At 43.1% G+C, this 24,301-nt stretch overlaps 1 protein-coding gene across 1 annotated transcript in view; it reads right to left on the minus strand.

Moving 5' to 3' along the window:
• Positions 1-1,255: 1,255 nt before the first annotated feature.
• Positions 1,256-24,301, minus strand: part of NOX3 (NADPH oxidase 3) — a 54,743-nt gene continuing 31,697 nt past the window's right edge. Inside the window, exons 11-13 of the mRNA XM_037066347.1 lie at positions 14,889-15,035; positions 11,242-11,366; positions 1,256-1,382 (exon numbers count right to left, since the gene is read on the minus strand). Coding sequence (XP_036922242.1) covers positions 1,256-1,382; positions 11,242-11,366; positions 14,889-15,035 — 399 coding nt within the window. The remainder of the gene's footprint in view (positions 1,383-11,241; positions 11,367-14,888; positions 15,036-24,301) is intronic.

A 24,301-nucleotide genomic window follows, 5' to 3' on the forward strand; every position in this document is an offset into this window, starting at 1 on the left:
AAAATCTAAAGAAAAATCTTGAGATATTACTAATTAAATGTGTAGATATTACTAAGTTAAATAGTTGTATTCATCTCTGGTGCTAAACTTCAACACAATCTTCAAATATTAGAAGAAAAAATAGCCCCCAAATTAAGCAGCATTATTAGAGAAGACTATAAGATATGAAGAACACGCTGGGATCACTTCCAGGGGCAAAACAGCGGCAGGATAAGGACAGACTTGCTCAGTGGGAGTACAGAACTTCAAACAACATCCTAGTGGAAGGTGAGCTGGAGTCTTACTTGTCACAATGACCATAGATCAAAATGTTATAGTGACTAAAAGTACTTGTTAGAAGAAAGTGAGAAAGAAATATGGAAGGAAGAAAAAATGAGAGACAAACAGAATTGAGTTGTCTTGGAAAGCATATGCCATACGAGATCGAAAGAGTCACTTCACTCAACACTAGTCATGCTTCTATTGGAATATTATGTCGCATTTTAGTGAGCACAATTTAGAAGCATGTGGAGAAATGGAAATGGATTTAAAGAAGAGCAACAAAAATGATTGAAGGGCTACAAAATACATCCTAGGCTGAAAGCTTAAGAATTCAGTGTTGTTTGGACTGGGAAGGGGATGGGGACAGGATGACTTTATTGTCATTTTCGAGTATATACAGGATTTTTGTGAACGGTAACTCCCATCAGTGATTTCTCAGGTCTGTAGAAGAAAGCATGGAGTTTAAGTGTCAGCAGAAAAGATCAGGGGTGGACACGAAGCAGATGTCTTTGCTATCAGGGTGTTGGGAATTCAGAATAATTCTACAGAAGACCGTGAGCCCAAGCTGCCCTGCTAGTCTGCATGTTGGATGCAACAAGTTTGGGAAATGCTCTGTGTCAGTGGTCAGCAAACTACCCACTGGCCCATTACCTGCTTTTGGATAGCCCACTGACTGAGAATGTCTTCTACATTTTCAATAATTGAAAGTGAATCAAAAGAAAAGTATCTCATGATACAAGAAAATTACATAAAATTGAATTTTTGTGTCCATAAAGGAAGTTTTATTGGCTCACGCCACACCCATTCAATGGCATATTGTTTGTTTGTGGCTGCTTTGCTACCTTACAATGGCAGAGTTGAACAGTTGTGACTGAGACCACGATCCACAGAGTCAAAAACCATTATTATTTGGTCCTTCACAGGAAACGTTTTTCAACCCATGACCCATATAATTGTAACCACTAACAGAATAGGTGGGTTTTATGTCCAAAGTCTAGAAGCTTTCTCTGTGGTAATAAAAGTGGACACCCCTGGGGTCAGCCGATGAATACAAGCGGCACATCCTCTGAAGTGTCTTTGAGAGCGCTTTGGGCCCACAGAAGAACACGCCAATGCTGCTGCTGTGGGCAAAGGAGGAAGGGAAGCGTTAGACAGGACAAGGCTGGCCGAAGCCAAGATGGAATTTAAAATCCAGGAGGTAGCTCTGGTTGTTACTTGGCTTTCTGATTTTTCTCCCTGCACTGCCTTGTTTCTCAGATTTTCATTTCCTGTTTTCAGCACCATGGTCTCCTAAAGGTTGCCAGGGCCCTGTTAGACTTGAAATCACACCGGCAGATGGGGTCAAGAAAATTGAGGCTGCGGGGTCATGATGACTTGGTGGGGGGTCGGGGGTGGGCCGGGCAGCTTCAATATAAAGGCGATATGCCCTGGAGTTTGGTCTGGTGACTTTGATGAACGTCCTCTTGGATGGTAGAATGTAAACTTGAGAGCAGAAACCTGGACTGTTTTACTCATCTTTTATTGTAATCCCATCCCCCAGAATAGCGCCCGGCATACAGTAGACCATCAATAAATGTTTATTGGATGAATGAATGAATAAATGGTTCTGCAGGTTGTTATCTGTGTGGTCTTGGCCAAGACACTGGGCCTCCATCTCCACATGCGCAAAACAAATATAGTAATAATGACTACATTATATGCTTTATTGAAAGTAGAATGCAATAATGCATTCACAAAGCTTTAAAAACTGTTAGCTATTACTCGTGTTTTGTTCCACCCTGCCTTTTTATAAATAATACAATTTAGACTAAAGTCATAACAACCTAGTTTACTTCTTCGGTTGGAATTACTTTAGTTTTCAAAGAAGACCAAAGAGAAGAGTTGAAAGGAAAAAGATGTTGCAGAAAATGTAGTCACTCAGAAGTTGTCATCACTGATCATGGCCTTTCAGAAAACAGTGCTGAAGAGGTATTTTTGCATACAGGGATGCTCAGATGCCCCACGAGGGCTACCACCAACTCTGCCGATCTAGCAACAACGCCATCAGAGAAAGGATGCGGGTTACCTCTGGAAGGTGGGAGGGGCTATTCTCTCCATGGACTTAGAGACCATGCTTTTCCTGAGCTTGCATTGTGCTATTCCTTATACCATTTTCACTCTGGCATAGAGTAATTAGTTACTCCAGCCAAGACAAAGAGTTCTCCTACTTTGCTGTGCATAAAATCATGTAGGCAGATTGTTAAAACTTAGGGTCCTGGGCTTGAGTCCAAGGAATGCATTTTTAGCAAGGCCCCAGGTGATACTGAGGCATGTGGTGTACGAGCCACACTTTGAGAAACACTGTCTCAGAAGAATTCTTCAGATGCCAGGCCCCGCCCACCACACTACCTCTCTGTCTTCCTACCTAGTTTTTGTCGGAAAGGGCCTCTATAGCCTCTTCCTACTTAGCTTATACAACAGCATGGTTCTCTGCCATATATCGTATCCACATTTAATTGTGTTTCCCAGGACCATGATATCCTTGGTAGAAATTGATGGTTCAATTACATTTCAAACTCTAGCTTGAAAGAAACTTATCAAGTGGATTCATTTGTAAATGATAATATGTTTAAAATGGATGAGCCCTATTTTTAAACATATCATTCCCATAGCTAAATTTGAGAAAGCAATTTTTTTCAGAAAACATTTCATACCCAAAACTATGGGTTTATGAGTTCATACAGCAAATGTGTTTACGGGAATATAAGGCGGTAGTTAAGAGTGCTGTTGTCCCCCCACTTTTGTTGCTGATCCACTTTGGGTGCATTAAGGACCTCCTCAGAACTCCACTTTCTAATCCCCCGTGAGGGTTAGACACACTGCAGGTACAGCTTTCTGCCACAGGCTTGGTCCATGATGAGCTCTCAGAAACGAGTAGCTTCTGTCACGACCCCCAGGGTGCTTTCCTGCTTTGCAAAGCTGAACGGAAGGTATGAAGGGGACTGTTAACCCAGAGATGATTGCAGACTGCCCGGATCAACACGCCATCAGTAGGCCTTTTGAGTTCTGGACTAAAGACATTCTGAATGATAGATGGGTCAGGCAAAACCTTTCCCAGTGAGGGGTCACTGTTTGGCTCTGTGTCTGATGCTCAGAGGTACCCTTGCATCTAGGTTCAAAGATGCTGTTGTGGGTGGTGATATTTTTCTATTAGTGTGGGTGTCACCAAAGAGATTGCCGCTGGCCCATTCCCAACAGGCTAAGACTGCCCTCCGTTTGCAGCGGCAGTGACTGCTAGCCCTTTGATGCTCCACCTGTTAAGGCTCCGTTTCAAAGGATTCTGATTGCTGGCTGCCAGGTGGAGCGCTGGTGTCCCCAGCAGCTCACGGCTACCCTGCGTCTTTTGAAGTTGTGACTGTTCCAACGCACAGCTAAGTCTCACAAAGGCCATTTAGTGTCTACCTTCCACTAAGGCGGGAAGGCCAGTCCCTCGCTAGCTCTCTGGGTGTCCCTGTCCCCACGTATATTTTCACTTGCCTTATTTACCCCACTTGGCACTTGTGATCTCAAATATGGAGATTTCTGGTCACTGTGCGAACTGTGACTCATAGAGCTGAGAATCCGCACACAATGGTTAACACACAGATGTGGCTGTATTTTTTTTCCCTTTATGAGGCAATGGACAAGTGAAACAGAGCCCTAATGGGATTGACAAAGAAAAAAAATACTTCTATAAAGTTTAATTATCCACGATTGCTTAGAATGTAAAAAAGGAACAGATTCTCTGCAAAAGAAGTATAAAAATGTGAGGCATTGTTCTTCAGTTTATAGCCTGCCAAGCTTGCGTGCGCAGGAGTTGGATCGGGGACGTTAGCAGCACTGATGGGCCTGAGCTGCCGACTTTGATGAGGGAAGGACGCATTCTGCACGGGCGGCAAAGACAGCTAACACAACGGTGTTGTATTTAACTCTGATAAACAATAAAGAAAATCCTCTTTCTCTCTTATTTGCTAAGTAACTATCATCTTTTCTCTGTGGGGTTGGCGTACTTTTCAAAATAGTTCAGCAATGCTACGCATGAAAGGCATTTAAAATGTCACCCACCAGGAGACTTCCATCCAGCAGATATATGGGAGAGTGGGTGCACCCGGGAGTCATCCCGCCATCTTGCTGGATTCTCAGCTTCTGCTGCCTTGAGCCCTTCTCTCCCTAAATTGTGTGTTTGTTTTTATGTGTTTGCTTTTATGCTTGGTAAGTTATAACCCTGTAGGGGCAGACCCTAAACCCCTTTTTAAAAAAATCAAATTACTTTATACCCTGAGTGCTTTCTGCAAATAAAATCGATACACAGAAGCTTCCCATGGATTTATGAAGGCTTAGAAGGAGGACAACTAGAGCTACAGACTCGGTATCAGACAATGGACACAACTTCTGGGTAATCTTTCCTAGGGGACGTTTTTCATTACAAATGCCTCCAAATGATTCACCGCGTAATTATATTTCGTGCAACACCTTCTTTTTCATAACCGCAGATGGTAATTGTGTTGGCCAGTTTCGTTTTTTAATCCATCTCCCAGTGGGTCGGAAGCAGCCTGCCCTGTTACTTCTCTCTGTGTCCTAATGACTCAGGTGTTCATCAGGACCTAAGGGTGACCCTGACAGCTTGCTCCTGGGTGAGGCTCTTCTTCCTTCTTCCCATCAATTCAATCTTCTCTGGCAAGAGTTAGGACTCCTGTCCCAGCTCCCTCCTCCCTCTTACTGGCCCTTCACTCACTGAGGCTGGTCACTTGCTCGGTACCTGAGGAGCACAGACAGAGTCACTGTCCCTGAGGACGTCATGGTTAATAAGGATGAGAAGCCGAGGTAGCTGACTTGTAGCATTGGACCCCTGAAAATGGTCGACCCATTTTTCTGCCAACCCTGTCTCCCCCTCCTCCTTGAAAGAACACTAAAATACATTCAACTTCACAGAGAAATATACTAATATTTTTGCCACAGTTAATGATTTTATAGAAACTTTGCAGAACAATGGTAAATCTACCTCGTTCTCACTCACCTTCCTAATTCCGCCTACCACAAATGGAGCAATGCCAGTAATTTTCACTGAGTCTTCACTTGATTATAGGTGAAGAGCCAGTACCCTCTGGTGCAAACATACTGTTTAAATATGCTAATGATATTCCAGTCATAAATTTATGATGGCATTAATTTTCCTATGAAGCTATACTTTGTCATATGTGGGATTTCCCTTTAAGTCTATTTCTTTGAGGAGGCTGAACATTTTAGCCCTATAACAAATGTTTGGTATCCCTGTTAGACAGAGGGCCTTGTATGCTATAATGAGAATGTGAATTTCTTAAAAATATCATTTAAAAACATGTTGCACATATGCACGTACAAATGAGAAGTGGAAGGTGGCACAGCAGCCAGCGTGGTTCCAGATGGACACAGTGACTCAATTTAGTACAAAGGTATTTTTACACTTCTGGAAACAATGGGTTGTCTAAAATACACTCCTGTCACATGGATTCACAGCTCCCAGTCAACTGGATTGGGCCTAACTCTTCTGACAAATGCTTGTACTCCTGTATACTTTATTTCTTACTTCTGGATGAAAGAAACACCTCTATCGGAGTTAGGAAAAAATGGCCAACTCTTCAAAGTTTTCATGGTAATCAATGATGCAAAGTTTCACGTCTGCAAAGCATGGTGAAGCTATTAGTAGATAAGTTGAAAGTGGCAAACTGTAAGTATTATGTGAAGTGTAAGATCAAAGACTGAAGGTCTATGGAAAATTATTTTATTCAATGAATTAAAAACAATTGATCTATATATCAGAAGGTTGATCAGAAGGTTGACTATATGCACCATGTATGTTTATCAAAACAGTAGCTAGGGGGTGACAAGAGTATATTTATTTTCATTCTCTCTGTCCTCTTGGAAGTGATTGCCTGACCTTCTGAACGTCTGCCTAAAGCTTGGGGACATATTGAAAATGACTATATAAATGAAATACAATTTCCATATTTGTATAAGATATGCACATCAATGCATGTATTTAATTAACCTACCATATTTTAACTGGGAGCATAGTTCTCGTTGTTTTTGTGTTTAGAGTACTCTCCTGTGCTTGCCCAGTTAGCAGTATATGACAGTTGTCACATACATGTGATTTTGGGTATGTCAACCAATGACTCAGCTTTTATACATCCACATCCACTTACTATTGGTTGACCTTCTTTTAAAGCTATATTTGTGTGTTTGTAACAGCTGACATAATTGTGAAGATTAGTTGCAAATAAAAACAATAGAGTATATTTTCCCATTTTCAACTTTCAGACTTTGATCTCTTTTTAATTTTTTTTCTCCTTTCCTTATTTGTATTCATTTTGATGCTCATCAATTTGTTTCTCTATTACTGTTATTTTTGCAATTTTCTGGTTCCTTTATAGCTTGCACTATTCTCTTTGATCTGCTTCCCTTCAAGCTTTATTTTTGGTGCTGTTTTTCATGTTCCATAAAAAATATTTTTGCCCCTCTTCCCCTTATTCTTTTGATTTAACTCCTTTTTCTTTTTTTTAAGAACAAGAACAAACTCCAGCTTTGAGCAAACAGGTACATGTTTTTAGAAGAGCAAGCCTGAAGATTCCTCGGCTTCACACTGATGAATAGAGATGGGCGAGAGCCCACTTCAAAGGCCCTTGAGAACAAAGAACCTTTTTTGAGGCCACTAACAAACCCACCAATTCTTTCTGACCCATCTTTGCCAAAAGATACGAGCTAACCACAGGACAGACCTGTCTTGTAAGACTAGCCAAGTAGTCTCGGGAACAAACATATCCTTGACATAATCAGGGGAAAACATGCTGTTTATCTCTTTAATAACCATCTCGGGGAAAATTAATGTTACTTTGTCCTTTGTGTAGAACCGTAATTGGATTGTGTATTTCATTTATATCTGGACAAAGGCCAGGATATTGAAATACTTTTCCATATTAAATTTTCATGTTTAAAAATTAGATTTTATTGGCATTCTCTTTCCGAGATTTCTTCATTAAAAGCTTCATTAAACATAAATCTTCTTTCTCACAGCAGAAAACAAAATTAGTTTAAGGAGGTCATTTTAGGAGTCTTTTGGAAGGGTGGTGCTAAGCTCTTTAGTGGTGGCTTGTCTTCCTAGGTAGCTGGCATTTCAGGGATAAAATGATCACTGTTCTTTGCCCGTGTGTGTCTAATGTTAATGACATTGATAGTTGAAGCCATACAACAAGTTGTGGTGTTCTAGGAACTAAGGTTGTTATGAATATGTTATTTTTAACATTTGAGTTAGGAAGTCAGTTGTAGACCCCCAATTCAGTGACACCCAAACCTCGGGGGCCTCTTCTGCTTGGGGAGGGTGAGGTCATCTATCAGAAAAGGGGTTCACATTGCTAACGTGCTGAAGAGTTTCACTGGGCTTTAAATACACTTCTGTACCAAACTCTGATTATGGCTTCTGAAAAGGAACGAGTGCACTCTTCACAAGGATGACAAGAGCAGTGACAGCTACGCTCTTTTCCACCTTCGAATTGTTCTCTTTTCCTTACTCCCTGCAGTGTCAGGCGCACTGCTCAGCACCACACAACGTAGTTTTGGGGGCAGATTGTGTACAAATTCACTTCCACTCTCAGTCTTTTGATGCTGCTGTTTCTGGCTCACACCTTTCTGAGGGAAGGGAGATAATTAAATATTTTGGCTTCAAAGGCCTTCCCCACTGGGCTGAAAACTTCATGTGTGACCAAAAAAAATGCATTGTGAAACATCAATAAGAAACAATCACAATAAAGAGGAGTCTTATCTATAAGAATGGAAAACCAAGACGTGTCTGCGTCAGAAGCCTGCAAAGTGGGAACATTCATTTCATGATAATTGAAAATGGAATATAAAACATTTATTAGATGAATATATATGTATTTTTTCCCAAAAGGAGAAAATAGCAACCAAAAAACCTGGTGGTGGCTGCAACACATGCACTTGTAAAATTGTGTTAGTTTTCCATTCATAATGTTTTCCTTTGTTACCTATGTAGTCTTCTTAAAGAATCAGCAGATGAAATGAATCAGTTTCTATCTCTGGACAGCTGTCTGATGGGTGTGAGATGAAGGTGGTGACTTGCAGCACTCAGCAGAGGCTCACAGGGGGCCCAGGGGACAGGACTGGGTGTTGAGTAAGAAGCACAGGAGAACCAGATTTGCAGACTCCAGAAGCCAGACTGTGTTAGAAGCACCACATTTGGAGAGAAGACGGGGCCCCAGAAATGGATTTTAGGCCAAGAGTCAGCAAGTGTGAAGTCAAGAGGGAAGGGAGTAAGTGGGTTTTAGGAGGGGTGACTGAAAAGTCCTAAGGTCACTTGCTGTGGGCCTCGGCCATGTCTTAAAGGTCATCTGAGGCTGACCTCGAGGGGGATGAAGTGATTGTGTAGGTTGTCCACTCTCCCTCTCTTAACCGTAAAGACAAAAGTTAAGCTTTTCTTGGCCTTTGTTGTTGGAAATCTTTTACTCTCAGGACTAGTCAAGATCAGGAGTAAGTCTCCACAAGCACTATCTCTTGCTTGGGCTGATGCAGAGCCTCCAGGGTGGACACTCTTGTTTTGCATCCAGGGTTCCTTAGGAACACTGCCAGGGCACAGGGGATAGAAAGGGTTGCCAGGGGCATTTGAGTGCATGGGGCAGTTTAAGTTGGGGTAAGCTCGCAAGAAAAAGAGCACAGGAATTGCATGGGTTACAAACTTTGGACAGTTAGCCGGTCACTCTTTCCACTCCCCCCTCCTCACCAAACCTCCTTCAAATGGCTGCTCCAGGGAAGTCTAACAAATCCAATGACAAGATGCAAGAAAATGGACCATTTCTGACACAGTGAAAATATAAGAAAAAATGCAAGAAAGAGCAGCCAAACTGACCAAAAGATGAATAATATTCACCAGAAGAGTATTCCAGAGAGCAAAAAATGAAAATAAAATAAAATGCTAGGGAATTACAAAAGGTTTAATGAAGGGATGGCCTCTACGAAGGAAGACCATAAAGCAATAATACCAGAACTTGGGGGGAGAAATGACAAGACAACAGGGAAATCATAGAAAATGGGGAATTAGTCAGAAATGCCCTCGTAGGTCTTACTTTACTCTTCTTGGTTCAATACTGATAGAACGGACAGAAAAAAGGTCAGGGTATAAAATACCTAAATGACATGATTAATAACCTAGCTGTGAGTTAGAATATATTGCCCTCTCCTCTAGATACTGATGTGGTTTGAACTCTTGTCAATCTATATAATACTTCTTTGGCGATCACATCCAGTTTCATGGCTCCAAACACATTTTATATGTGGATACTTCCCAAGTGTGTATCTTCAGCCCAGACTTCCCCCCAAACCCCTGACTCCTATTCATCTGCCTACTCGACCTTTCCACTTGGATGTATAACGGGCATCCTTAGCTAAACATATTAAAAACCTGAGCCTCTGATACGGCATACCCGCCAACCTTCTCCTCTTACAGTCATCCGAACATCCATAAGTGGTAAGTCCATTCTCGCTCGGGCCATACCCACCTCCCATGCAATCCACGGGCAAGTCAGGCCAGCTCTGCCCTCAGACAATATCTAGAACCCAACTGCTCCTCAGCAGCTCCACTACTCCTACTCCAAGCCACCTCCACTGGCCTCTCTGCTTCTGCTCTAGGCGCCTCACAATTCGTCCTCTCACGGCAGCCGGAAGTGATCCCATGAAACATAGGATCGATCATGCTACTCTTCCGCTCACACTTGAAGTCACTTCCCTTCACAGAAAAAAACCCAAAGTCTTATAGCAACTTGTCATGGTCCCCCAGTTACCTCTCCCTTTTCACCCACTCTGTTCCACTCTCACTGGCTAGGAACCGTGTCTCCTGCCTCAGGGCCTTTGCATGTACAGTACTCTCTCACTTCCTTCAGGCCTTTTCTCAGATATGGAAAGCACTCTTTAAACAAAGACAATATTAGGACATACTGACTCTCAAGAGCCATAGATGATGGAGGTTCAAAACAAACACTGGTTTAGGAGACACGTGATAACAATGAGAGATGTTTGCATTAGTGCTTTGCACTCTACCAAACTCTTCCACCTACCACTTTTTAAATTATGAAAACAACACCGCGACTGCACAATATCCTCCATGTTTTATACAGAGCTGAAAGGCTTGAACAAGCTCAGCTCACGTAGTCGGTACCGTCTAGAATCAGAAAGCACAGCCTTTGATTCTGTCTCATGGTCCCAGAGCAAAAGCTCTTTAGTTTCTACAAAGAAGTTTATTATATATGATAATAGTTATAGTAACAATTGAAATAATGATGATAGCAGCTAACACTTACTGAATTTAAAGTCTATTGTAGGCACTTTATACATATTCATGCATTTCATCCTCACAGAAGCCTAGGAGACAAGCACTATTATAGTCTGTGGTCTACAGAGAAGGAGACTGAGACAGTGGCAGAATAAATTACATGTCTGAGTAAAATGGTGGCAAGGGCAGAGCCAGGGTTTACACCCAGGCACTCGGGCTCCGTGTCCTGGGTCTTTAAGTACCATGCAAAACCCCTGCTTGGTTCTGTAACATCTCTGTCTGCTGTGCCAGATCCAGTTTACAGCTGGGCATAAGTGATTTCTTAGGCCCCATTGGGTAATTAGAGATCAGCTATGTACATCAAAGATTTCTTGAAGATGTAGGCAGTGTAAAAAATACCATCTTTGAGTTTAAGTGTGAGAGGGTTCAACATCATCGATGATTGTCAGGTGTTGGAAGCCAGTGAAGCAGACATTGTGGTTCCTAAAACATCCTATGACCAGCTCTCCCTAGGATGACATTTTGTCTCTAGACCAGATGCTCACTACTGCAGCTGAGCCGGTGTGCCCAAGAGCTGTCCATTTCAGCAATGGCTTGCATCTTTCCGGGGAAGCTCCCAGTGGGCGGGGGAAGGAGTGCCTTACCTGGGGTGATCGTAGGCCATCTGCCTGAACTCGTTGTTCCAGTTTGGTCTTCCATAGGAGGTTTTCTGCTTTAACCCGGTAATCACATCAGTGTTTTCATCCCAGTGTAAAGCTATGTGAATAGCCTAAAATAAACATTTAGGTGGTATCAGGTGACAGTTAGGAAAAAATAGAAGTCTGCTACTGAATATAAGATAATTATGCTCATTCATAGATTTAATACTCAAAATTCTTTATGGGACTGGAAATGCTTATTATGATGATAATAAGATATCAATAATTATAGGACAAGCATAATATGTCATTTATCTTGTATTCCACCATGGTCACAGTTCATACAAAGCACCTCTGACATAGTAGATGTGCAGCAGTAACATGAGCCTGGAAAGAAAATTTCTCTTTAAAAATGAGAGCAATAGTGTAAATTTGGTAAAAGGAAACCTCAAATTAAGGTACTTCTTTTTTTCTGCCAAACTTTTCAAAAATTAATCAGTCCCTTTGTCCCCATTCACTTAATACTAAACCTTGGGGGTCAGAGAAAGGCACTGACAGATTAAAGTGACAGGGAACATACAGGAAGAAGATCTTACAAAGGTCTGTCTACTGGGTTGGAAGGATTTGAAGTTCACTGGCTGGGTTCAAGTGCAGGGAGGATGCTGAGTCTGGCAGGCAGGCCACAGTGGCCAAACATAGCAAGGGGCCTGGTCGGAGGTCTGTGCCCAAACATGTGCCTTCAAATTACACGAATGCACGTAGACATCCGGTAACTAGCTGTCAGTGAATAAGAGCCTGGGCCTAGCAATGCCGAGTGGTAACATTTTGTTGTTGAATTCTGGCAGCTATGTTGCTTTTATGCCTGAGATTTGTGGCTCCTGCGCTCCTCCGTTAGACTCCTGGATAGTTCTTGAATTCCTGTGCTTCACACTTCGCAGCTCTGATTGCTCACTTCTAACTTTTCCTGCTCCCGACAGTGTAGCTAACAACCCTGCTAGGCCCAGTCCCACCCCAGGCTCCTGCTGTGTCTGACTTCCCCCACTGGGTTTCTTCTCAGTCTAGAAAGCAACCAGGGATAGGGTGGTTGAGCAGAAAATAGTGGTAGAGCCCTAACAGACCCCGTGATGATGGCAGACTGAAGCGGAATCGCAGAAATCGAGGCTCCCTCAAGCTGCCGTCAAGCCAGGCCTGACCCCAGGTAGGTATTGGGATTGAGTTTGGGAATAGGACTTGAGGAGAGAAAAAATGGGGAGGAGAGGGCAGGTGTATCAGGACAGAGAGTGAAACATGAAGTTGAAGACAAGAGTCCAGGAGTAAGAGCTGAGCTGGTGGGTGAGTATTGAGCTTCAGACAGAAGACCTGTTATCAGAACTGGTCGAAGTCAGAGTCACATTAGCCCCCAACGTAGAGTAACATTTTACATCCACCCCACCAGCCTCTGGCTTAACAGCAGGATTGACTGGTGCCATTTCATAAGCTGTGGGCAAAGAAGACAGGGTCAGTTTGCTGTTGACTACGCGCCAGATCTAATGACCACGTCAGGCCTTATTCTCCTTGGCTTTTTCACCACGTGGCTGAACGCTGCTCCCTCTTGATTCTGTTTGCATTATAAAATCCGCTCTGAACCTTTCTTGGCCCATTACACCCCAAAGAGCTCCTGCTTTTGCAGTCCTGGCTAGGACGGCCGGCAAAGATGAACCCAGACTTTCTTCCTTCATCTTCCTGTCTGGGTAGAGTGCTCATCTCAAACTCCCAAAGATATTTTTATGAAGAATTCTTTCTGTTCCTTCAAATTGATCATCGTAGCTAAAAACGAGTCTTCCCAAATAATTTGTGACTTCAGTTGTTGAGTGGTTCTTAGAAGCAGGCAGTGTATGCTGAGTGGGAGGTACGAAGAGCAAAGATTATTTGCTTTGTGAGGAGCTGCGCCTCGGGAGTGCGGGCAGCCCATGCGCATCACTGGGCGTCCGCCCCAGATCCTCTGTCCTGGAGACAGACACCAAGCGCTCTGCAGAAGCGAACAAATGGCTGTGGTGAAGCTCTGAGTAATTTTGACCAAGAGAATTGGGGAAGGCTTTACAGGAGACTGGGCTTTGAAGAATGTTTTCATGTGGTATGCAGTGGGAAGGGACATACATGTCAGGGAGAGGGGACAATACAAGGGAAGACGTGAAGCTGTGTGACATGATAGGAGAACATGCCTTGTTTGGTGGCTTCAGTGGCAGAGGAAAATGATGAGAGTGGATAGGACAAGGCAGGCTGTCCTCGGGTCAGAAAAGGACTTAAAGTACTTACTGGTACTTGAAGTCTGGGCATTATTTAATAGTAAGAAAGGGCCTTTCCTACTTATAATAGTGGTACCATTGAGCTGCCAATCACTGACGTCTGAGCTTTTGGAACTGTTTTCCATATTTCTCAGCCCAAGGCTCAATTAATCTCCAAACCCCGTCGATTTGCCCTTTGCAATACCTTTTCCATCTGTCCCTTCTGTGCTTGTCATTCTGCCACTTGGAGGTTGTTGGATTCAGTTTAGCAATTGGCTATTCCTAAAACAGCCTCTTGATTTCTTACCAACAGATCACATCAATTATTTTATTCCCGGAATTTGAGCACCTAAAATATTTCCAACATGTCATGGCAAGAATTTAAGAACATTAATTTGATTTACTTCTATTCAGGAAAAATAGTGTATGCTATAGCACACTTTTGAAAGGGACAGAGAGAGAAACTCACTAGCAGACAGAAATGCATTCATTTGTGAGTCTTAGTGATGAATGCAAATATTCTTGGCTCCCACACACGTTCCGTAAGGTGAATATCCACAGGAATTACTATGGAAATGACGATTTGAACATACGTTTCATAACTGAGTAATCATGTCACTGTTAGATTTCATGTTTGATGAGTTAAAAATGGTTTAAAATTTAATTGTTATCATTCAATATTCTCAGCACTGAAATACTATCATAGTGAAATATTTTGATATGCATTATTTTTGCTAAATTCAACCTTAATATTTCTAATACAATATGATGCAGAACACCTGCCACAACAGAAGATGACCTTGATCTTCGGTGAATAAACACACACGCACACAATTTCTAAGAACACCTTAGAAAATAAAGCATCTCCAGCTAAATCATGGATTCATAATGATTATTTTCAGTAGAAACTTTCATACTTTAAAATTTGAAATATTGGATATAAACACCAGGGAATTTTTTCTGTTTAACTCTGGACAGCTCAAAGTATAGGATTAGAACCAATTAGGAGGTCAGCACGACAATAGAGCCAATCAATAATGTTCACTTGGTGTCACTAAAATGACAAATGCCCCCTTTCAGTGACTTAATTTTTTATAATTTTTCTTGGATTTCCAAATTTAGAGTTGTCTTCCACTGACCCCCCCCCCCTTTTTTCAATCTTCTTTTCTATTCCCTAGCATGTTAACTGTAGGTTCTTTCATTGCTATGATTTGAATCACTGTTTTTACTCTGGTTTCATTTTACTTTCCTTTCCTTTTTAAGAACATAAAAATAATTCTTTCATGCTATCAGAAAACTCTACAGCTCATTATTGAAATTGTTTCTTTTCCCTTTGTTCTATGATTAAATCACTTGGATGATATTGCTCATTCTCAGTCTCATCGATACCTGGTTTTCATCCCAGCCAGTGAGAAAGATATGATAACTCAGAAGGTGGGTCTTCCCTCGCTCGCTCATGCGTGTTTCCAGTGAGAGTAAGAGATCAGCAAACCACTCAAAGGCTCTGGAATCCCGGCAGATCCAATAGAAATACACCTGTCGAGAGAAGAGGAGAGAACTAATTTGCCCCTCTCTTCACAATGTGCTGATAATCACAGACTACTTTATCTCCATTCAATTATTTGAACCCAAATGGGCACTTCTGTGAAATAACATGCTTCTTTCTGCCATTGAACAGTCACACTGTGGTTTCTTTTGAAAAAAATTCACATTGCCTTTGAAAAAGCCCAGAGTGAATTCGGAGTCTGGAGCCTGTTGGCTGTTGCCAGTTTCTCTGGATGAGGATCAATTCACCACGTGCCTGGCTGTGCTCCTTCTGAACGAGGTTAATAATCACTACTAGCTGTGCCTTTCACTGCTCCCAGAGGGGGATAAACTGTTAGACCAGCCCCTTCATCTTTACTTATGACCTAAGCTGGGGGGTGGAACTCCTGTCTCCAGATACCCCAGAGGCTGAGTGCTAATCCACTTCACCAGCTCCGCCCTCCCTCAAAGGGTGGAGATTATGGAAATCACAGAATCAGGCCTCAGAGGCCAGAAGTTTCCCCCCAATCAGACATATCATTGTTCAAACAAGCTGGTGGGTGGTGGCTATGGTTGTGTGTTAACTGCTGTAATAATATTATGTCCAGAAACATTTTTAAAAAAACCCCTTCTGTGTCAGCAAGGGTTTTTCTTGCACGTGACAAGAAGTAGTTTGGGTTTGTTAAAAAATAAAGGCTTAGTTTTTGTGCTTTGAACTTTAGATAATTGTCTCAAGAAGAAACCACAGGAGACAGATCTATTAATTCTCCTCATTTTTTCTCACACTCCTACCTCCTGCTGCCCGCTACTGTTTTCTGCAACCCCTCCCCAGAGAGGCACCTCTCTACTGCATAGCAAGACCTACCGGGGCGGGGGGCTGGTCTTGAGCTCCACCAAGAAAAAGCTTGTCCAATAGTTGGTGTTCTCCCTTCCCCCTCCACCAGACAGCCTGCAAGCTCACCATCATATAATTAAAGTTATTGATGAACATTAATTAACAGATAAAGTCATGAAGTAAAAATCACAGAATGCATTTCAAGATGAGCCATCTTGCTCTTTCTCTCCAGGTTTGCACAGGAATTTCAAATATTAACCACGAGGAAGAGCAGAAGCTGGTGATGATAAGACACTGTTCTCTTAAGTATCAGAGCTTCCATGTGTCGTTGGACATCCAAGTATTGCTGCTACTTGGGAGGGTATTTTGCATATAATTTCAGGGCAAAAGGTAACCTCTAAGTGTGTTAACTGCTCCCCCACAAGGAGTGCCTGTCCCTTCTTGGCTGCGACACTGAGCCAATGGTCCCTTTAGGTGAGCGCCCCATGAACCCCCACAAGAAAGCGCAGATTGTGTGCATCCACTCACATGTTAACTGGGCAAATATGTATTAAATGTCTACTCTATGGCAATGGTGTCTTGGCTCTGGAGCTATAAGAGAAAAAAAAAGGAACAGATTTCTTCCTTTCCTCACGGAGTTTGCCTTTTAGAGGGGGAAGGAAGACGATAAATTAAGACAACATATAGAATATGTCAGCCAATGAGAAGTGCTATGGGAGAAACATAAGGCAGGCTGGGAAGGCTTGCAATACTAAGTCAAATGGTCAAGAAAAGGGGACATTTGGGCAGAGATGTGGATGAGGCAAGGGAGTGGAGTCGTTAGTGGAGGAACTCTGCAGATGGAGGGCACACGGAGGGAAGGAACCCTGAGTGGGACCTCTCAGGGAAGACCCAGGGGGATGGCTGGCTGGAGCAAGACGGGGGTCACGGCATGGTGTCAGTGCCCAGCAGGACAGTGACGTGATCTGAGGGAAGTCCAGGAGGGAGGGGCCATTCCTGCTGTGTTGAGATCAGACTGGGCCGTGTGCGTGGTGTGGGACTGTGGGCAAGCATGAGAGAATGGTGGCCAGGAGGCTGACTTCGTCCTCTGCGTGGGTGGTGAATACTGCTCTCTTCTCTATGCACTTGTGTGCAGTGCCTAATCTGCATCATTCTTTGCAAACCTTAGCCCTCCCCTTAGCTTGCTTGGCTCCTGATGGAGGTAGAAAAGCCACTGAACTTAATCTCATTCTCACCTACACACCTGCCCTTCCTCCCACTCTCCATAGGTTGTTTTACCTAAAAACATTGCTGGTGACAGTTGCGATAGAACAAACATCACTGGCTTCTATTATTTCCACTGTTCAAGGAACATGCTTAATATTCATTCATAGAGAAATAATACACCAAAACATTTTTTTAAGAAACCTGTTCATTTTGAATCCAGTCCTAATCATTATTGCTTGAAAAATGCCTCCATCTTAGCCTTCCTTTCAAACAGAAGTCGCTCCATCGTTACTCCCTTGGGGTCTAGCTGTGTGTCAGTGTTCTTCCGGTTTGCCAAGTCTTTTATGCCCTTTTCATCCTTGCGAGGGCTGGGTGGGTCCTTCCCTCTATAATTGCCTTATGGGTGACACCAGGCGGCTTTGGGGCACAAGGCAACATAGAGCAGTGAGTAGGCTCAGAGATGTTCTCCAGGCAGGGCAAGAGGAAAAGAGGCTTTGGACAGAGGAAAAGGGTGTTGAGGTTGACTCTCTTTTATCTTCCTAATGGTGACTGGTCACTGGCTGTGCAGGGACAGAAGAGGTCCCCTCCTGCATTTCAGCCACCAGGACAGGCTTGCTTCAATGGCACAGCCAATACCCCAAACAAAAGGCCACACCTCCATGATCTCTGCTTCCCCAACACTCACCCCCTCAGTCTCCAAAAATAAAATGACGCTAAAACCAATTACTTAGGTAAAACATGGCTGTCAGGATTCTGTAGCTGATATCAGAAGACCCTAAATACATAAGATTGCTTTTAAAAGTTTTGTAAAACAGAAACTCCCACTCAGGAAAGTGGTGCAAGCTCTGAACTTTTGGAGTAATGAAGCTATTTCTTTAATAGGACACATTCAACACATTCTTCTCCTGTGTATACAAAATGGCTCTCTCTGTGGAAAGAGGTATAGAGTAAGCTCAAAAAATCAAAAATGAAACAGCCTCATGACACAGCAATTCCATTTCTGGGACTATATCTGAAGAGACCCAAAACACTGAGTTGAAAGAGTATATGCCCCTCTACATTCATTGCAGTGCTATTTGTAATTATTTACAATCGCCAAGACTTGTAAGCAGCCCCAGTACCCAGCAGTAGACCAGTGGATAAAAAAGCTGTGGTATATTTATACAATGGAATATTGCTCAGACTTAAAAAAAAAAACAATCTAACCTTTTGCAACAGCCTGGATGGACCTGGAGAACATTATGCTAAGTGAAATATACCAGTCAGAGAAAGACTAATACCATATGGTTTCACTCATATGTGGAATCTAATGAACAAAATACAATAACAAACAAAACAGAAACAGACTCATAGACACAAGGAACAGACTGACAGAAGGAAGTGTTGGGAAAAAGGGGGGTTGAGGGGCTGGGTGAAAAATGTAGGAGGATAGATCAAAGACAAAAGGCACTCACAGACACACACACAGAGTGGTGATTACCAGAGGGAGAGGGGTATGGGAGGAGGTACAGGAGGGTAAAGGGGGATGAATGGTGATGGAGGGAGACTCGACTTGGGGTGGTCAACACACGACATAGTATGCAGATGATGAATTTTAGAATTGTACAGCTATAGCCTATCTAATTCTATGAACCGATGTCAGCCCCCAAATTCAGTTTAAATAACGGCTCTCCAGATGTTTTAGGGGACCCCTCTGGGACTGCGTCATGGGGGTGAGGAGTTCTGTGTGCATATGGCCTGTCACAGGCCACCGCTGTTACAGGATTCCCAGGCGTGAACCACCAGACCAAACTCAGCCAAGTCCCATCTCAGACGGCCGGTCGGAGCGGCCCTCCTGTGCTGCGTTCTCCCTGAGCCCCACTCATTCCACGCTCCCCCCGCCTGGGCTTCTGTTTAGGGCTCTGCCATGCTCTGTGTGAGGACCAGCTCGCGGCCATCTGGGGCCGGTAGAAAATGAACCTGTGCTATGTTTTGATAAACGTTTTCAGAAAATGAAGCGAGGGAAGCTACTAATCTGTTTTACTACCAGAGTTCATAGACAACCCCCAACTCCTTCCTCGGCTGCATCCCAGGCAGCCGTCCACAGACGCAGGAGGTAGACATGTTCCCAAATATAATCTGGATTTTAGACCCCAACTCAATTTCCTGAGGATGGTATGGAGACAAAAGCTACTTATCTGTTTCTTTATTTATGGCCCAGAACGCCTCCCCACCTCAAAGAAAGCAACTGTGCACGGGGCGCGACAATTACACATTGTGCATTTTTGAGTCCTATCCTAGACACCTGTCCTAGACATCTGGCTTCACCATCTACCAGTAACTGGGGGCAGATCATTCAACTTGAACTTAGATGGCCACATATGTAAAATGGCAAAAAGCAGACAGCAAACAGAATACCAACCCACGAGGCTATTGTGAAGAGGTAAGGATGCGGCTCATGGAGGCATTTTGTACAATGACAGAGGCATTTCGAGGTCAGAGCTGTTAGCTGCTATTGTCAGAGTCATTTGAAAGAGGTTACAGAATAAACACCACAAGTCTGGAACACAAAGGGGGTCATTCCCGTAATTGGAGGTCTGTGTTCCCACTTGTCATTTCTGAATTGGAGGGATGGCGGTCATTGACAGGAGGTGACACCAGACTTCATCTCTAGTCTGAATGCCTCAACATTGGTCACAAGGACATAGTCTTGAGAAAGGAGGTCTTTCACCAACAAAATGCAATGCCAGCTCCATGTGTGCTGAACCCACATGGAGTTTTATAGGGTGCCAGGGTTGACCTTGACCTTGGTTAGCATCTCCACCAACAATGGAGTTGCAACGTGACCTTGCCTCCTCCTGGGCCACACTCTTTGTTCTCCGTTGTTGTGGACTGAATGTCTGTGTGCTTCTCGAATTCATATGTTGAGTGATGGTATTTGGAAGTGAGCCTCTGAGAAGTGCTTACTTTTAGACAAGGTTTTAGACAAGGTCAGGAGACCAGAGCCCCCAATAACAGGATCACTGCCCTTCTAAGAAGAGGGACGGGTCAGGCCATTTTCTCTGGCACGTGAGGGCACATGGGAAGGTGGCCACCTGCAAGCAAGGAAGAGAGTTCTCACTAGAACCCAGCCCTGCTGGTTCCCTGATCTTGGACTTCCAACCTCTGACACTGGGAGAAATAAACGGTTGTTGTTTTAAGTCAGCCGGCCCATGGCGTTTTTGGTGCAGCAGCCCGAGTTAGCTAAGACAACCACACTGCGTGAGCTAACAGAACTGACCAGAAGCTTCAGGCTAACAGGGTAATGGAGACTTTTCATGGAGAGAATCATGACCATTTTCCAAAAAGAAAACTTTTTGCTCTTAAAAGATAAAGACTGTGACTGATACTTAGAAAACATAATACCTCCTTAACAAATAGTAGCTATTATTTTCCTGGTTTTTATTTTGTTGTTGTTGTTGTTGCCAAGGTCATCTTGGAGGAACACAGTAACAAATTCTAAAACAACCACTTCTTATTGAGATACTTCCTTAACAGGCTTCCACGTCCAGTTTTAAGGAAACATAATTATACAATTATATTTCTGGTTAGCCATTATAAGCCTGAGACCAGACTTTGTCAAACATTTTTAGTCCTCAAGACTGCTTCGTAAAGCCATTATCCTTCATGTTAACTATCGCATGGCTAGATTGCTGGTTTGCCCTGCGGCCAAGCCCTGGCCTTGTTTGTGCCTTGGTTTGTCCTAACTACAGTAAACAGCAATTGTCGAACAACCAAAATGATGTTAATAATAAAATGGTCACATAAATTGTGAGATACTCGCACTACAGAACACCCTGAAGGCATAAAGCGAAATGAAGTCAGTCTGCAGGTGTTGACAATGAATGTGCTATAAGCCATGTTAGGGCAAAAATGAAACAAAGGGCCCTCTTCCTCTCTCTCACACACACAGACTTCCCACTCCATCAGTATTTATGTAAAAATAAAATAACACCCTGCATGCAGGCATAGGTGAATGTGTTCATGCAAATGAATGGAAAAGGAGCAGAATAAGATGCACTCAACTGTTTAATGAATGGTGAGCCCCCTGGACAGTAAAGTACTGGTGGTGAGTTTGGGGAGAAAAACTAAGGAAGGGCGATTCTTGACTGTTTGAGTATTTCATTTGATTCTTTTACAGGGACACTTTTGTCTTGTATGGTAGGTGTGATTAATAAGCCAAGATATTAAAAACGTTCATACTGGTCACCTCCCCACAAGGCAGTGGTGCGGCCTGATGGAGGATGAAGTCGCCAGAGATAACCTGGTGAAAGATGAGAAGAACCGGTGTCTCTGGAGAGGTGAAGGGGGCCCCACGCTCCCCGCTCAGGTAGCACAACACGGCAGGTGGTCGGGAGACGTGATCAATCCCGGGAGCAGCCACAGTGCCCGTGTGAGGGAGAGTGGAAGTGAACAATTTCTCAAACTGAGCAGATTCAATTAAATGTATTTTTCATTCATTAGAAAAAAGAGCAGGCCTTCCTTTGTTTCATTAGTATATTTAAGTAGAGTATGGATTTTTGTCTTCCTTGGTCTCTTTGTCTTGTTCCCACTGGCCCAGGCTGTCTTTTTATTTGAATTACCTGTTTATTATATTAGGTTAAGAAACCAAAGGCCATTTTGCATGGGACACACTATAAATACCCATTAGCACAGTTGTATATTCCTAAGCTGATGAAGGCAGACAATTTATGAAGAAATTGGATTACCTCTGTTTTTCTCTAATCTGTTTTATTAGAGTCTGAAGGTGACGTATCAGCTAAGAATGGGAACCCGCTCTTCCGACGGGCAGTTCCTCAGTTCTGTCTGCACAGCTGGCTATGACATTGGGGCGAACTCCAATGTGGAAGCCAACGTTTTCATGTCAACAATCCTCCCATGCCCTCCCCACCCATACACACCGACTGCATTCATCATTCTGATAGTTTGCACCAGCAAACTGCCCTTAATGTTTTCAAGCTCTGTTCACAAATTGAGTGTGATGTAGAATCAGTTGGGCCCCTTGGGCAGGAGCTGGAGGGTGCCCATCGTGACAGGGCGTTTACACCCTTTAGCACCCAGCTTCCTCCACATTGCATCACCGAGACTGCTCGACCAATCCTGCCCCCTTCCCTCATCCCAGAGCAGCCTGGGTTCTGATCTGCCTGCCGCCAAGTATGATAACTTCCCTGCATTTTCTTATCGGCCAGCCATCATGATCACACCGACTGTTCTTTTGCCTTCTTGGGAAGTCTCCTCCTAACTCCTTCTCTCCCTTCCTCCCCACCTCCTCCTGACTACCTTTAAAAATAAAAGATTGTTAGGAAGAAATTTTTAAACAGCACCTTCAAATAGAAAGTGCTACCCATGATCCCAAGGAAGCAGCAGGTGTCCTGCTGGCCAATCTGCATTTTCCTTAGAAGTGTTCTAGAACAGTGGGGCAGGGGGAAAGGGTGAAGAAAATGGTCTGCAGTGAAAATAACACACAAAACTTTGTGTGCAATTTTTTTTCTAATTGTAGACTTGTAACATCAGGCTTTTTACAAAAAAAAAAATGTATGCTTTTGTGCCAACTGGTGTTTTACTCAGGAGGAGAAAAGCCACTGTAGTTAACCATTTGGGCTTAAAATCTGGCTCTGAACCCCAATGCTGTTTGCCCCCTTTCCTGTTATGGAAGAAAATGATCTGAAAACTGTAGCCCAGTACTATAATTGTGAAGATGCTGTTAGATAAATATATACTGCTCTGCTCTGCTGTACTTTAAAAATTATATAGATGCTGACAGTTTAATGGAAGAAGCAGCATTTATATCTCAAAGGCACGTGGGCGGCCCTGACAAATATTAGTTACATAAGCCTAGTGATAACTGTACTCAAACAAACACAAAGTTGCTCTGAAACGGAAACTTCTGAAACTTTTTCTCACGCGTGCAGACTCTAAGGAAGTGGACCTTTAGTGTAATTGTCAGCCTAAACGTTCAGCAGTGCGAAATCTCATTTTCATGAAAGAGCTTTGCTGTGGGGATCAGAAACACAGGCTCCCGTCCTGACTCCGCGGCCAGCCAGCTGGGCACTTGGGACGGACCACCTCCCATGCCAAGTATGGGAACTGACTTTTGTTGCCATGGCAAAGCGAGGAGGTTAGACTCCTCAAGTTGTCCTGTGATTCCATGCTTTTAGCTCCCATTTACCATTATTTCTACCTTTACTTGCAGCTGAATATTGATCCAATGTTACCCCCAATGTTTATATTATAAAAGCACTGCATTTTTACGTTCAGTTTCTGTGTTTGGAATGAAGATCGATGTCCCTGTTTTATACTTTCATGTTAAGCCTCCCACTGAAACAGCCCTGAAAACCCCCCAAACAGTGCCCAGGAATAACAATGGTGCTGGGTGGGAGGAAGGGGTATTAAGATTTTGTAGGTTCCTATATGGACTGTAAGACTTTGTGGGGTCTTATGAGAATTTTTCTGCTCTATTTGTAGTAAAGTAATTGGATACATTATTTTAATTATAAAATTACTGAACAAATAGTCTTTCTAGTTAAATTAAAAACTGAATTAACCTTAGTAACCTAGACTCTTATAGAGAATTGCACAGAATCCATTTGTTTTTTGGGGGAGCACAAAGGCATTTATTCACTCATTGATTAATTCAAAGTTTATATATGTTTATGTGTGTGTGTATATATATATGGAGAGAATGAGATCCATATATATATGGATCTCATATATATATATATGGAGAGAGATCTAAAGAAGCCAGGCTCAAAGGAGCTTAGAATCTGCTAGGAGAAATAAAATATTATCTGAACATGAATGAGGAAAGGAGGTAGATGTTGAGAAAAGGGCGAGGTATTGTAAGCCTGGTGTGAGCAGGGTGGTGGGCTTTTTGGATGGGGTGTCTTTGGGAGATGATTAGGTCGGACAGGTGGAGTCCTCATGAATGGGATTAGTGCCCCCTTTAAAAAAACCTTCTAGACCTCCATACCTATTTTTTCCCTCATTGAGCTGCAAACTGTAAATTGATAAACTTGACTTCCATGGACCAAAAGACGCCAAAGAGCTACCTTGTCGCCTTCCGCTATGGATGATGGCAATTCTGGCTAGAAGACAGCCACCTGCAGGTCAGGAAGCAGGCTCTAGGCAGATACCAGGTGAGTCACCACATTGATCTTGGACTTCCCAGCACCCAGAACTGGAGAAATAAGTGCCTGTCATTTCTAAGCCACCCAGTGAT

The sequence above is a fragment of the Sturnira hondurensis genome, unplaced genomic scaffold (genome assembly GCF_014824575.4).
Source record: "Sturnira hondurensis isolate 20B ecotype Veracruz unplaced genomic scaffold, ASM1482457v3 Scaffold0000167, whole genome shotgun sequence".
NCBI lineage: Eukaryota > Metazoa > Chordata > Mammalia > Chiroptera > Phyllostomidae > Sturnira > Sturnira hondurensis.